This window comes from Watersipora subatra, chromosome 7 (genome assembly GCF_963576615.1).
Source record: "Watersipora subatra chromosome 7, tzWatSuba1.1, whole genome shotgun sequence".
Taxonomy (NCBI): domain Eukaryota; kingdom Metazoa; phylum Bryozoa; class Gymnolaemata; order Cheilostomatida; family Watersiporidae; genus Watersipora; species Watersipora subatra.
This window is the reverse complement of record NC_088714.1, coordinates 51562598-51575217: the sequence shown is the minus strand read 5'-3', so window position 1 is coordinate 51575217 and position 12620 is coordinate 51562598. Positions and strand designations below refer to the sequence as shown.

The 12620-nt window shown below is 38.0% G+C and overlaps 1 protein-coding gene across 1 annotated transcript; it reads left to right on the top strand.

Annotated features, from left to right (window-relative positions):
* Positions 1-3210: 3210 nt before the first annotated feature.
* Positions 3211-7764, top strand: LOC137400870 (uncharacterized; the record flags this gene model as incomplete). Its single annotated transcript, XM_068087214.1, has 1 exon — positions 3211-7764. A coding segment is annotated over one exon (4272 nt), but the record flags the coding sequence as incomplete, so codon positions are not given.
* Between the last annotated feature and the right edge of the window lie 4856 nt (positions 7765-12620).

Sequence of the window (12620 nt, the reverse complement as noted above, 5' to 3'; positions counted from 1 at the left end):
ACTTGACAAGCCTTTTTTAATCAAAATTAAGACCGGCCAACGAAACGCCGATAAGGCCGTGCGACAGAGAGTAGAACCATTAAGTCGTGCGCATTTCACGAGAAAAACGTGCAAATTTCACCAGTCTATGGCATTGTCCAATTGCCGAAAGTTTCTGTAATTAACGTAGAAGTACTGAAAAGTAATCGTTTCTTTTTTTGCCGATTTTATTATTCGATTTACTTATTCGATTTTATAAGAAGATTATTATAAGATTTAATCGAAGTATATAGTAACGTAGACCGTTGGAGGCGTAAACCGATTTACAAGTACGAAAATGTGGTTAACAGTTTATCAGCCTATGTTTTTTGTCCAATTATCGAAGGTTTCCTTAAATTATCTAGAACATTGACCAAATTTATTTACACCTTATGTACAAGCTAGGGCCAAACTAAATGCCACTTTGTGACAAGAATATTTCTTTATTTCACTCCAGTTTGCAGAAAACTTCCAGACACATGAATGCTAATGCTTGCTATTTGTTACGGATCGCTGTCAAAACCATTCTACATTCAACACAACCAACTTTCAAACTGTGTATAACTGAGGTAACCTTCGCAGAATCTTCAAGAAAATACGGCAAAATTGATCTTGGTAAAAACACTCAAAAGAAAAAGATGTATTTTTTTCTGAGCATTTCAACAGCGATCAAGTTTTGCCAATTTTAATCTGAAAACGTCCTGACAGTCACATCGCATAAAACAACAAACAACTCTCAAGTAATAGGAAAATCTCTATACTTTCTAATAAAAAATTTTTAAATTTTACATTAGAAGCATTTAATTTGAAACAAGCCATTCATGCTTTTGATTTATATTATAGTTTGTATATGTACATGTATCTACTAATAAATAAGTAAATACATGGACTTGTGACAGTGCTCTGATAACTTGAATGCTCTGGTAACTCGAACACTTGCACTTGGTCCCGTGAAGTTTGAGTTATCCATGTTTGACTGTATAATCTTTTCCTTTCATTTTTGCTGTTTGTTGTACATAATAACACCCAGTACATTACAGCTACCATTGCAGTTTTCCTATTGCACTGCAGTGCCATTTGACTGCTAATATTGCATTTCTCAACCAACAGTACCCGTTCTTTTTTCCTATCACTTTGATCATGGGCTGTATGACAGGGGAATTCCTAGTTATAATGCTGTCCAAGTTAGTTCAGCCTATTGTAAATGTAATTGATGTGATGCCAATTATATGACATACACCATGGAAGGTTGCAAGAATTTACTTAGCTGGCTTCTGCGATGGTTACATCTACTTGAATCAAGATCTGTGCTGATGAAGGTGAATTTCTGCTTCCTCCGTCAGAACAGAAGGCTTCACTATAGAGACTTATGCTGATCTCTAGTGTAGCAATTATAAAGGGTGCTGGAGAGGTTGAGGTTCACTGATCTCTTTATTTATAACTGATGACCGTGAAGCCTGTTAGAAAATGAATAACTATGCTTAAAATATGTATACAAAATCAGAGCAAAATACAAGTTAAAGAAATAAACAAAGCAATTAATGACATAACAGGCTTCGAGTAAATTGCGTAATTATTGCACACCTTCGTGCTGTCTATGCACCCTCTAACACTTCTATCTCTGATGTTAAAGTTGCTGTAATAAGCAACCTGGGTGGCAGAGCCACCAAACTTCTATTGAATTATAGTAAAACTCTCAACTTTCTCTAATGTATGAGCTAACATGGTGACACCAGAAACTAAACTGATGTGTCAGAATTTGCAACTAAAACTCGATTGGATAAAATAGCGGGTAATGAGAAAAGGAGTGAAATAATTGGTGCAAGTTTACCGCCACTCCTACATCAATTGGTCCCAATGCTCACCAAGCGCCAAACCCGAACAATAGGCATCAAATGGACTACCCGGAAAGCAAGAAAATAGCTGAGCGCTGACTTGCGACCTCTAAGTGATTTTTGGTAGCTCTAAACATTCCATTAGTATTGCTCACTGGACAGTTGAACCAATGAAGGGCTAATTTCTCTACAGCTTGTATGGTCATATCTTAAAGTTTTCTTGTATTTCATAGCAAAACTTTGCTCATATCTTGATTTTCTCATATGTTAGAGAACTCATATGTCGAGGTATGACTGTAATTTGAAACATTAATTAAACATTAATAATTTAATTTCAAATCTACCACATCCTTGTTGATGCCTTGGACTACTCTTTTCACTTCACACTGTTGTTTGATCGCTGTATTGATCAAAACTGAAGCTGTTCAAAATGTTTACAAACTTTACTTGATGCGCTCGTATTTCGGAAATGTCGCAAAATACAAAGTACGAAATCACAATAATGGCTGAAAACTATGCAATCGTGACAATATTTTTTCATCCAAAAGAATTTTTAGAAAGATGTCTAACAAGAGCGTTTTATTTTCAATTCATCTTCATTGTAAAATAAATTTAAACTTACTATACATCATGTAGAAACTGTTAAAACACAGTCACATTTTATGACTGTCACTATAACAAGTGTAGGGTTCGTTTAAAAGTCATTATAGTATTATCTAATTTAGGAAAATGTCTGCTTTTGCTAATCATATCATTAGTTTTTTTGGCAGACTTGCACCAGCTTGGTTGAATGAACAATGTGCAAGTTGGCCTACCTGAAGCATTAGCAGGTACTTACACTAAAAGACAAATTGTTCAACTACTAAAATTATATAATTTCATTGATGTAAGTTACCAAGACTTTAATGCTACAACTTGTGTATTACAGTTTTAGTGATTTTCTATTTTACAAGCATTAACCATTACTAGAAGACTTTGTACATTTAGTTTGTCAATTTCAGTTATGGCTGTCAAAGCGGCTGGCGGAGCCGGGGATCAAGTAAGGAGGCTGGCTAACGAATTACTTGACGAAACAGCAAATAAAGCAATCAGAGATTACCAACTAGCTGTTGAAGAAATTCCTTGGGGACCAGACTATGATCACCAGGTTAGTCTGTCAAAAACATACAAGTTTATAATTATGAACTATGACATAAATGTAAATTTTGATTTTATACCTTAATTTCTGTAGGTTTCCGAGTACAGACAACGTTTTACGGTCTTTCAGCAAAGATATCGCCAAATCCAGTTTGCTATGGTAGACGATATGGCTGATCTAAAAGCGGAAATTTTAAGGATGGGGAGAGAATGCTATCGCTTCAATGCTGGACTGCCCATGTACTCATACCAACATGAAATCATGAAGACCATCAGCGAATCGCAAGTCAGCATAGTGGTTGGAGATACGGGATCAGGCAAAAGTACACAAGTCTGCCAATACCTCTATGAGCATGGTTTTGCTAATGGCAATCATAAAATTATTTGCACCCAGCCACGGAAAGTGGCAGCAACGAGTCTCGCTGAACGTGTTTCTACAGAAATGAAAACGGCATTAGGAAACCTTGTCGGTTATCAAGTGGGCATGAAAGGAAAAGTTTCTAATGAGACTAAGATTGTATTTTCAACCGATCATTGTCTGCTGAACGAGTGTCTTAAAGACCGTCTATTTCTCCAATACTCAGTTCTAGTGATTGATGAAGCGCACGAACGTAGCATCTTTACTGATCTTTTGCTTGGTCTTATCAAAAAATGTCTCCCACAACGTCCAGATCTAAAAGTGATCATCACATCGGCCACAATCGACCCAGCAGTATTTCAAAAATATTTTGGTGACTGTCCGGTTGTGAGGGTTCCTGGTAGAATGTACCCTGTAGATGTTTCTTATTCACATGGTAGTCTACCTTCTGCTAATGAGTACTTGCAGTTTGTTCTTGACTGCGTAAAACAGCTGCATGCAGAGAAAGAACCTGGAGATATATTAGCATTTTTGGTAACACCATTAGATTGTGAGCGTGGTACAGAGGAGTTGGCTGATTTGGCTGATGCTGTATGTTTTCCTTTGCATGGACAGTTGAGTGCTGAAAAATATGCTGAAGTTATGGCACCCATTACCGATGGTCGTAGAAAAGTTGTGCTTGCCACCAACTGCGCCGAAACATCTATCACCATTCCTGGGATCAAATATGTAGTGGACTGTGGTCTTGCAAAAGAAAAGCAGTTTGATCCGAAAGTAAATGTCTCAAAACTAGTCATATGTGGAATCAGTAAAAGTTCAGCAGACCAAAGGAAAGGGCGAGCTGGACGAGTTGAATCTGGAGAATGCCTCCGGTTGTACAGTGAGAATGATTATCAGAGTATGGAAGAGATAGCTGTGCCTGAAATTCTTCGTGTCAACCTCAGCCAGGCTGTACTGAGTCTTATTGCATTGGGCATAAAAGATCCCCTGTCCTTTGATTTTGTCCAAAGCCCTGATAAACAAAGTTTGAAAAGTGCCCATGAGCTCTTGAAGAGATTAGAGTGCCTTGACATTGATGGTGGTCTTAGTGATATTGGAAAGAAGATGGTGCACCTTCCAGTTGATCCCAAATTTGCCAAGTTCATTTTGCTTTGCTGCGACCATGGTGTTGGCTACAAAGGCATAGCAATGGCTGCCATGTGCATTCAAGGAAACATGGTATTTTATAGAGGTTCAACTGATGAGGAAAAGGTAGCAGCGGATGCCAAAAAAGCCAAGTTTCTCGACAAACGTGGTGATTCTTTCACATTTCTTAAGCTATTTTCTTCTTGGCAGTCTCAGCCAGCTCATAACCGAGGTCAATGGTGTTTTGAGAATTCTATTAATGCCAAGCTCATGAAGAATGCCTACAGTCTGGTCAAAGAACTTAGGAAATGTCTCAATCGCCAACTAAATATCGAGGTGGAAGAAGAAGCATTGCTTCTCGACAACTTGGAAGTCATTGAGAAGAACTATCTTGCTTGTTTCTTCCCCAACAACTTGTGCTTTTTTTCTGGTTTTGACCGAGTTGGTTATTTTGTTCCGCAAGTACAAGAGTATTGTCCTCTTCACCCTTCTTCAGCTTTGAGCTATTGCGGAGAGGCTCCAAAGATTGCAATCTTTGAAAACATTTTGGAGACCAGCCGAAAGTTTTTAATTTCAGTGAGCAAAGTTGATCAGGTTAATTACAACTATGGCGGAGGTTGGCTGAATGAAACGTACATCACGCAGCTAGTCGGGCAGTTTCCCTTATCAAAGGCTGGACCTGCTATTCAAAGAGATCTTTACTATACCCGTTGGGCAATCAAGAATGTGATGAAGGATGTTTTCGCTTGCTGCCTTCTAGTGCCTGATTTGCTATGGTCACCACCGAAGCAAAACAGTTTGTGGGTGAATCTAATAGTGCGACACAGTGATTATCAGCTGGTGAATGAGTACATCCAGACTAATTTCGTTGCTCCCCTGATTGACGCTGCTCGTATGAAAAAGAAGGAGGTTGGAGTTGATGGTAAATCTGATGTGAAGGTATATCTAGGAGCCGGAGGTAAAGTCTATTCTTGTGTGATGCCAGATGAGTTTACTTCCGTAAAGATTGTCCTCAAAAGAGCATGTGATGCTTCACTTTTGGAAAATCAGCAAGTTTCAGAACTGCTGTCAGGCTTTGGAGAGATTATCAAATTAAAAAAGGTAGAGCAACAAACTACAACATGGGGGTTTGTGGATTTTTGCCAACCATCTTCAGCTGCACAGGCTGTTGCCGGAGATTTTCCTTTGTTTCACTGTTTGAAATCTCACCATAGAACTCAAACAGCTACTGAAGAAGATGGCTTTCGCGGTTCCATCACTGTCGAATGGTTGCGAAGGCCAAGCAAAGAGCATGCGTTTGTGAAGTTGCCTCCAGGGTTGCTAGATGAGCATCACTTTACTGTGGCATCATTTGCATTGGGTTTCACAACTTGCACTGCAACGCGCAACAAGAAAGATTACAACAACTTATTTCTGAAGCCTGTTCCTAAAGATTGCACTGCCAAAATGATTTTGGATAATATGCCTAGTTTTCTTCGATCCTCTACTCCTAACATTATCATTCCGTCTGAGCCTGCATTACAGGGAATTGAACTTGATCATCAAGCTATCAAGACACTACTACAACCTTCTTTGCAGGCTTCTGGGCTGACATTGGCCTCCGTGAAGTTTCTTAATGACGGAGAAATGTGTCGTATCGTGCGATGCTTCATTCAAATGGGCTCGATAACTTCATGTCTCAAGTTCCTAGACTCTTTAAAACTTTGTCACCTACATCATCAGTGCAGGCAATTGAAATTCATTGCTAGTTGGACATATCTTTTTAAACTGCCTGTGAAAGTATATGATTTTTTGGAAAGGGACATTAAACAGATTGCGACACTCTTAGGTTCAACAACTCAGTTCCGTGTAGAGCCAAAATTTAAAAAGGTTGGAACATTGAACTGCCGGTCGAATGACCACAACAATCTCAAGAGGCTTCAGACTGAACTTTCACAAATAATATATGGAGTACCATTTGATTGTGGTGGAACACTCAGCAGGTCGCTTTTGACTGGTAAACACGATGAAATACTCAAAAAGGTGATGGATCAGACGGGAACACTAATTGAAAAGGATGCACGACAAGATCGACTAAATCTCTACGGCGGCCTTTCAAACACAGTAACAGCTCAGGGAGCACTTATTGAGTTTTTAGAAATACTCGGCAGTAAAAATCATCTGGAAAGTGTATTTCCCTTGAAAGGAGGTGACAAACCACCTGGTTTCATGAAGTTGCTCTTGCGAAAGTACAAAGTAGACTTGCATGAATTGAATGCTATCGAGGGTTCCGTGAGTGTGCGATTAGATCTCAGAAAACATGAAATACAGTACCTTGGGACATGTGATGCTTATCATGCAATTCAAACGGAGTTGGACAAACTTGAGAAAGAAGCCATTGATAGAAATTTTAGCAAAGTTGAAACTCAATGCCCGGTTTGCTTGGATGAAGTTGAAGAAGACAAAGTGCAACTTTCTTTATGCGGCCACTACTATTGCAAAGAGTGCTTCAATGACTGGATGAAGAGTACTATCAAAGACAAGTCTTTTCCACTCTGTTGTACTGCAGAAGATTGCAATGAGTTTCTGTGCATTGATGATATTTCCATCACAAATGATATGATCAATGCCTCTGTGGAATCCTTTGTGGCGCGGAACAAGGAATACGAATTTTGTCCAACACCCGATTGCCCTAACATCTACCATGCTACTGAAACATCTCGAACTTATCATTGTTCTATGTGTTTTGTAAGAACCTGCACATGTTGCCACAAAAATGCCCATTTACTGAATGAGGCTTGCTCAGCTGACCCCGATTCCAACTCAATAGGTAGATGGATGGAAGAAGATCCAGAAAATCGACAAAAATGTCCAGGCTGTGGATTTGGTATTGAAAAAAATGAAGGATGTCTTCACATGCATTGCACAAAGTGTAAGGCTCATTTTTGTTGGAATTGTCTTACTGTTTACCCAAGTGGCTCAGGAGTATATGGCCATGTCTGCCCTGGAAGAGCTGGTCGTCCTCAATAGCACCCCTATAAAACTTTTGCTGTCTCACGGTTTCAAGGACATGGGTTATGAGATACACATGGTTCAGTTTTTGTTGGGTCAATGCACTCAGTGTTTTGAACTTGTCGAAATAAGAACTCACAACTTTATATTGTAAGCCGTTTGATATTTATTCCCAGAACTCAATTTATGTATCTATTACAGTCATCACTCATATCAATGCAGCCATAACCATTTCATACTGAACTGTATGTTTCTTATTAACTTGTAAGTTCTGTGTGGGCTTTATCATAAACTACAAAATGTGCTCTTTGTATGTAAACATATATAGAAATATAGGTTTTACCACCTCAGTATGTTGCTTTAGTTGGTGTCTTTTGTATGGATATCAATCGTTACAAAAAAGAATACCAAGTAAGCTTCATCAAACTCTACTTTATTTCAACCAGACTGATGGAAACGCTAAACGGAAGTCTCCCAAATCTGATTTATCATTCATTTCCAAAGCAAACGAGTTTCTATCCCCGATATTTCAAAAACATACTTTTCTTCTAAACAGCCACTAGTTTCATTAGCCGTTTGGAAAGGAAGCAGAGTTTGAGTACGCCTGATAGCCAAACCCTACTTCAGTTCCAGTTAAATTATACTGAAAATTGCAAGATCCAAGTGTCATTTATTCTTAAAGTGAACGAGCTCTCTTCGATATTTCCCTGTTGCTGGCAAAAACCATGACTAAAGCCAAGTTGTTCAACATCATTTGAATAATATTTAACAGCATTTGGCTAATTACAATATTAACTAGCATAACCAAACTAGTCCATTTATTCATTAGTTTTCACCAATTTTGATGCTAAGTTTGTTAAAACTAATTTGGTAAGCTGTAAACTAGAGCATTTTTATAAAAAGTGGAGATTGGTATTAACTTAGTCTTAATGGCATAAATCTGGCTTCTTTTAATACTTATTATAGCTAGTAATAATTATCTTCATTGACCACCACCAAGTCCAATCAGAAAACAGAAGCTGCGAACAATGGCTGTTTGTGTAGGTGTCGTCGTTGTAAAGCCATGAAAAAGACAGTTGCAGTGTTCTTTTCTTGTTGAGGCTCAAAGAGTCGGGCTCACCTGTCACCGTGTTTTCTTCTGGCTGACATCAACAGTTGTAAACAGAAAAAGGTTCCATCTTTGAGAATCGAAAAAAAACATAAGTTGTCTTTACATGCTTTCACTCGCTTATGCTTGTCAAGCTTTTAATTAGGTATTACTTTTGTGATTATACTGAAAAGATTGTTCGCGTCAGTCATAGTTGAGAGGATATGTGGTGGTAAGTGACGCATTCCAAGGATGTTGGAACCTATCCAATGGCATCTGTCACCATTCTACTCGGCTCAATTCTTTTCACTATCTCATAGACATATATTATCAAAGAACAGCCTATCGTGTGTCAGAGCCTATCATGTTTTGTTTTAAAAAAAGTATTCAAAATACAGCAATAGAGCGGGGAAATTCTAGCCACCAGATAGGCATTTTCCTAGTTGAATATAGTTGATAGCTTTTTCTGTTTTTAGTAGTTGCATGCTCCTGCTTCTGGACACGGCCATTCATTATCAATAGCACTGAAGTTATATTGCTAGTTTAACAATGTTTGGGTGCTCAGACTATCAGAATAACTGCTGCTAAAGCTTATCTGCAAATGGTCTGTGAGACTCAGGGATGGTGGCCATACTGCAATTTCTTTGATCTGTGCTAGCAATGAACCAATTGTGTAGCTCGCCAAAGTCTTCTTTTCACTGTTGGACCATCCAGCTGACAAGCGGGTAATAAACCCAAATTAGCTGTTACAGAGAAACACTGAAAAAACATTTTCACAGTTTTAGACTAGACCTAGTTCAAAGGAGTCCTTGATTATTCTGGTGGTTATACCAGCAGCACCTTTTATGTTGCTTCAAGATCAAGAAGTACACGTGACTTCTCACATTGTGCAGAAATAGTACGCATTCCGCACATTATCCAGAAATACCATAAACATATATTAATTTTGTGAATGTGTTGCTAATGGTGATCTTGTCAACAAATTTTTGTTGTAGTTAATAATAAATATGTAAATAATGCTTGTTGCCTCTGATTGATGACAATGTGTTATTCTTGCAGTTAGTACTGCTATAAAACTAAATATGGCACTCGCTTCTTATGACAAGTGTCAACGTGTTCTTGTTGCAGTTACGATAAGGATGCAACTCTGAAAGTGACACTTGCTTCTTCCGACAGCTGCCAGCGTGTTCCTGTTACAATTAATGGTAAAGGTGTAAACCTGGATATAACGCTTGTTACTTCTGACAGCTGTTGACATGTTCTTGTTGTAATTAATGATAAAAATGTAAACCTGTATATGACACTTGCTTCTTCTGGCAGTTATTCTTGTCGCAATTAATGATAAAGATTATGTAGTTGGGTAATTTCCCTTATGTAGTTGACAGTTTAGTAGTCTGATATGAATCAGGAGCAAATCAAAAAGATTTCTAAAGAGATAATGAAGAAGTTGAAAACAAAAAATCACATTGTAGCGACATGCTGTGGGGGTACATTATACGCAGCACTGTCAAATCTTATGGCAATCTGACACGTAAAAAAATTTCCTGAAATAATGTTTGGTAAGGAATTCTTATTAAAATATGTCAGGTCATGATATTTCATGATAATACGCTGCGCTGTCAAATCTTATGGCAATCTGACACGTAAAGAAATTTCATGAAATTATCGTTGGCCACGAATTCTTATTAAAATATGTCAGATCATGATATTTCATGATAAGACGCTTTGTCGCCATATCTTATGGTAATCTGTCATGTCAACAAATTTCATGAAATTATGGTTGGTCACAATTTCTTATTAAATGATTGGTCACGTAAAATTTATCATACGGTCACATAATACCATATGGTCACAATTTGATCATATGCAAACTTTCGCGGGGGAACTCCCCAGCAAAAGATTTTTATAGGATAATCTGTCTTTTACCTAATTTCCACAGCTTTTCAGTGAAAGAACAAATATTTTGCAATGGTATAATTGGTATTATTTTATTACACAGTAAATTCAACTTGAGTGCTTAACTTCACAGATATATTCATTAAAATGAAAATGAAATGAGTTTGGAAGAAACAATCAGTGCAACAAAAATATTTGAAAGGAAATTTCTAGCTTTCCCTAGAAATTCTACTACTCAGGAAAAATGAAAATGTTTTAATTTTTAAGCGAGCACATTTTTATGCGAGAAAGTTTACTTCGTTTAGCAAAAGACCAAAAATGCCTGCACATGGAATAATCTCAAGCTATTTGATGATGTCTTTGGACAGGTGACAAGGACGCCTGTTGATTGTGTTGCTTGAAGAAGTTGAAGGAATTTATGCTTTTCACAAGGTAGCATAGTTGATTAGCATTCGAGGTAGCATTTTATCACATTTTAATAGTATATGAGCAAACTAATGTTAGGGGATACGCTTTCCAAAGAGTATCCCCATAATTTCTTCTTAGGGATATGGCGCATCCTTGTGTATCCCCTATTTCGAACACTGCCTACTCTCTCCTACGCGGCCGCCGGGCTGTGGCACTGAGTATCGAGAACGCAATCTGTAGTTCTGTACTGTACAAAATTCGCTGTTGCGCAAAAGATTCTGGAAATACCAATCGAGGGAGTTATTGCGGGGATTCCCCTTGCAAAATTCTTGCATAACCAAATCTCTGTAAGCTACGGAAACGTCAATGTAGCGCATCTACTCGGTAACTTGAAAGAGCATTGGGCAATAGACACGTTCCTGTGGCTGCAGCGATCAGTCTAATTCTGCTAGTCAGAGAGCTTGTCGCTTTTTGCTAGTCTTCTGCGCAAGAAACTTGCATATTTCGGCCGTCTTTCGTAAGCAAAGTTTGCACAAATACAGTAAGCACAAAAGAAATTTATATATCGAAGGTTTGTTTTGCTTTCAGTTTCTGGTGTGTTTATTGAATGTGAAAAGTTACCATTTTATAACAATTGTTTTTTATAATTACTGTGACGCTTACCGCGCTACCAATGGTATGGTATAATGGTTTGTATTAGCCTACACGATTATCCAATAGTAAGCAGACGACATTAATTGAAGCATGAATACATTAGATGTCAGGATGGGTATATGTTGGAAGAATTTAATGGCTTCCTTAGTGAGAAGCTCAGATCAGTTATAAGAATGTAGCTAGAATTGGGAGGAAGGCATTATATTTGGATTAAAATAGTTTTAGCGAGATGATCATTTGCAAAACACTCAGCTAAAGAAAGAGGCCCTGTAATTGCTTTTTCAACTGCTATTGTACTTCACTACTGAATGTTCTGAAACTTTACTTTTAATCGACAATTACTTTTAATTTTACAATATTTACCATTGTAACTCTTAAATTATTTGTTTGTTTATTTCTGTGTACTATGTTTATTTTTATGTGATTCATGTTGTACCGGCTACAGTGCCTACAGCTCTACACTGATTGACATAGTCTTGTTGGTCATATGATTTTAAGGATTTTTATTAGTAATTTTATTGAAATTTAATGTTGAACTTACGCAAAATTTTAGTAAATTTTATCAGAAAGTGTCTGTATCTTTCTATCATTTGAGCTTGTTTTTGATGTTTGAGGTGATCTGACTGCCAGTATGTTTGAGGTGATCTGACTGTCAGTATGTTTGAGGGAGTCTGACTGCCAGTATGTTTGAGGTGATCTGACTGCCAGTATGTTTGAGGTGATCTGACTGCCAGTATGTTTGAGGGAGTCTGACTGTCAGTATGTTTGAGGTGATCTGACTGTCAGTATGTTTGAGGTAATCTGACTGCCAGTATGTTTGAGGTGATCTGACTGCCAGAATGTTTGAGGTGATCTGACTGCCAGTATGTTTGAGGTGATCTGACTGCCAGTATGTTTGAGGGAGTCTGACTGCCAGTATGTTTGAGGTGATCTGACTGCCAGTATGTTTGAGGTGATCTGACTGCCAGAATGTTTGAGGTGATCTGACTGCCAGTATGTTTGAGGTGATCTGACTGCCAGTATGTTTGAGGTAATCTGACTGCCAGTATGTTTGAGGTGATCTGACTGCCAGAATGTTTGAGGTGATCTGACTGCCAGTATGTTTGAGGTG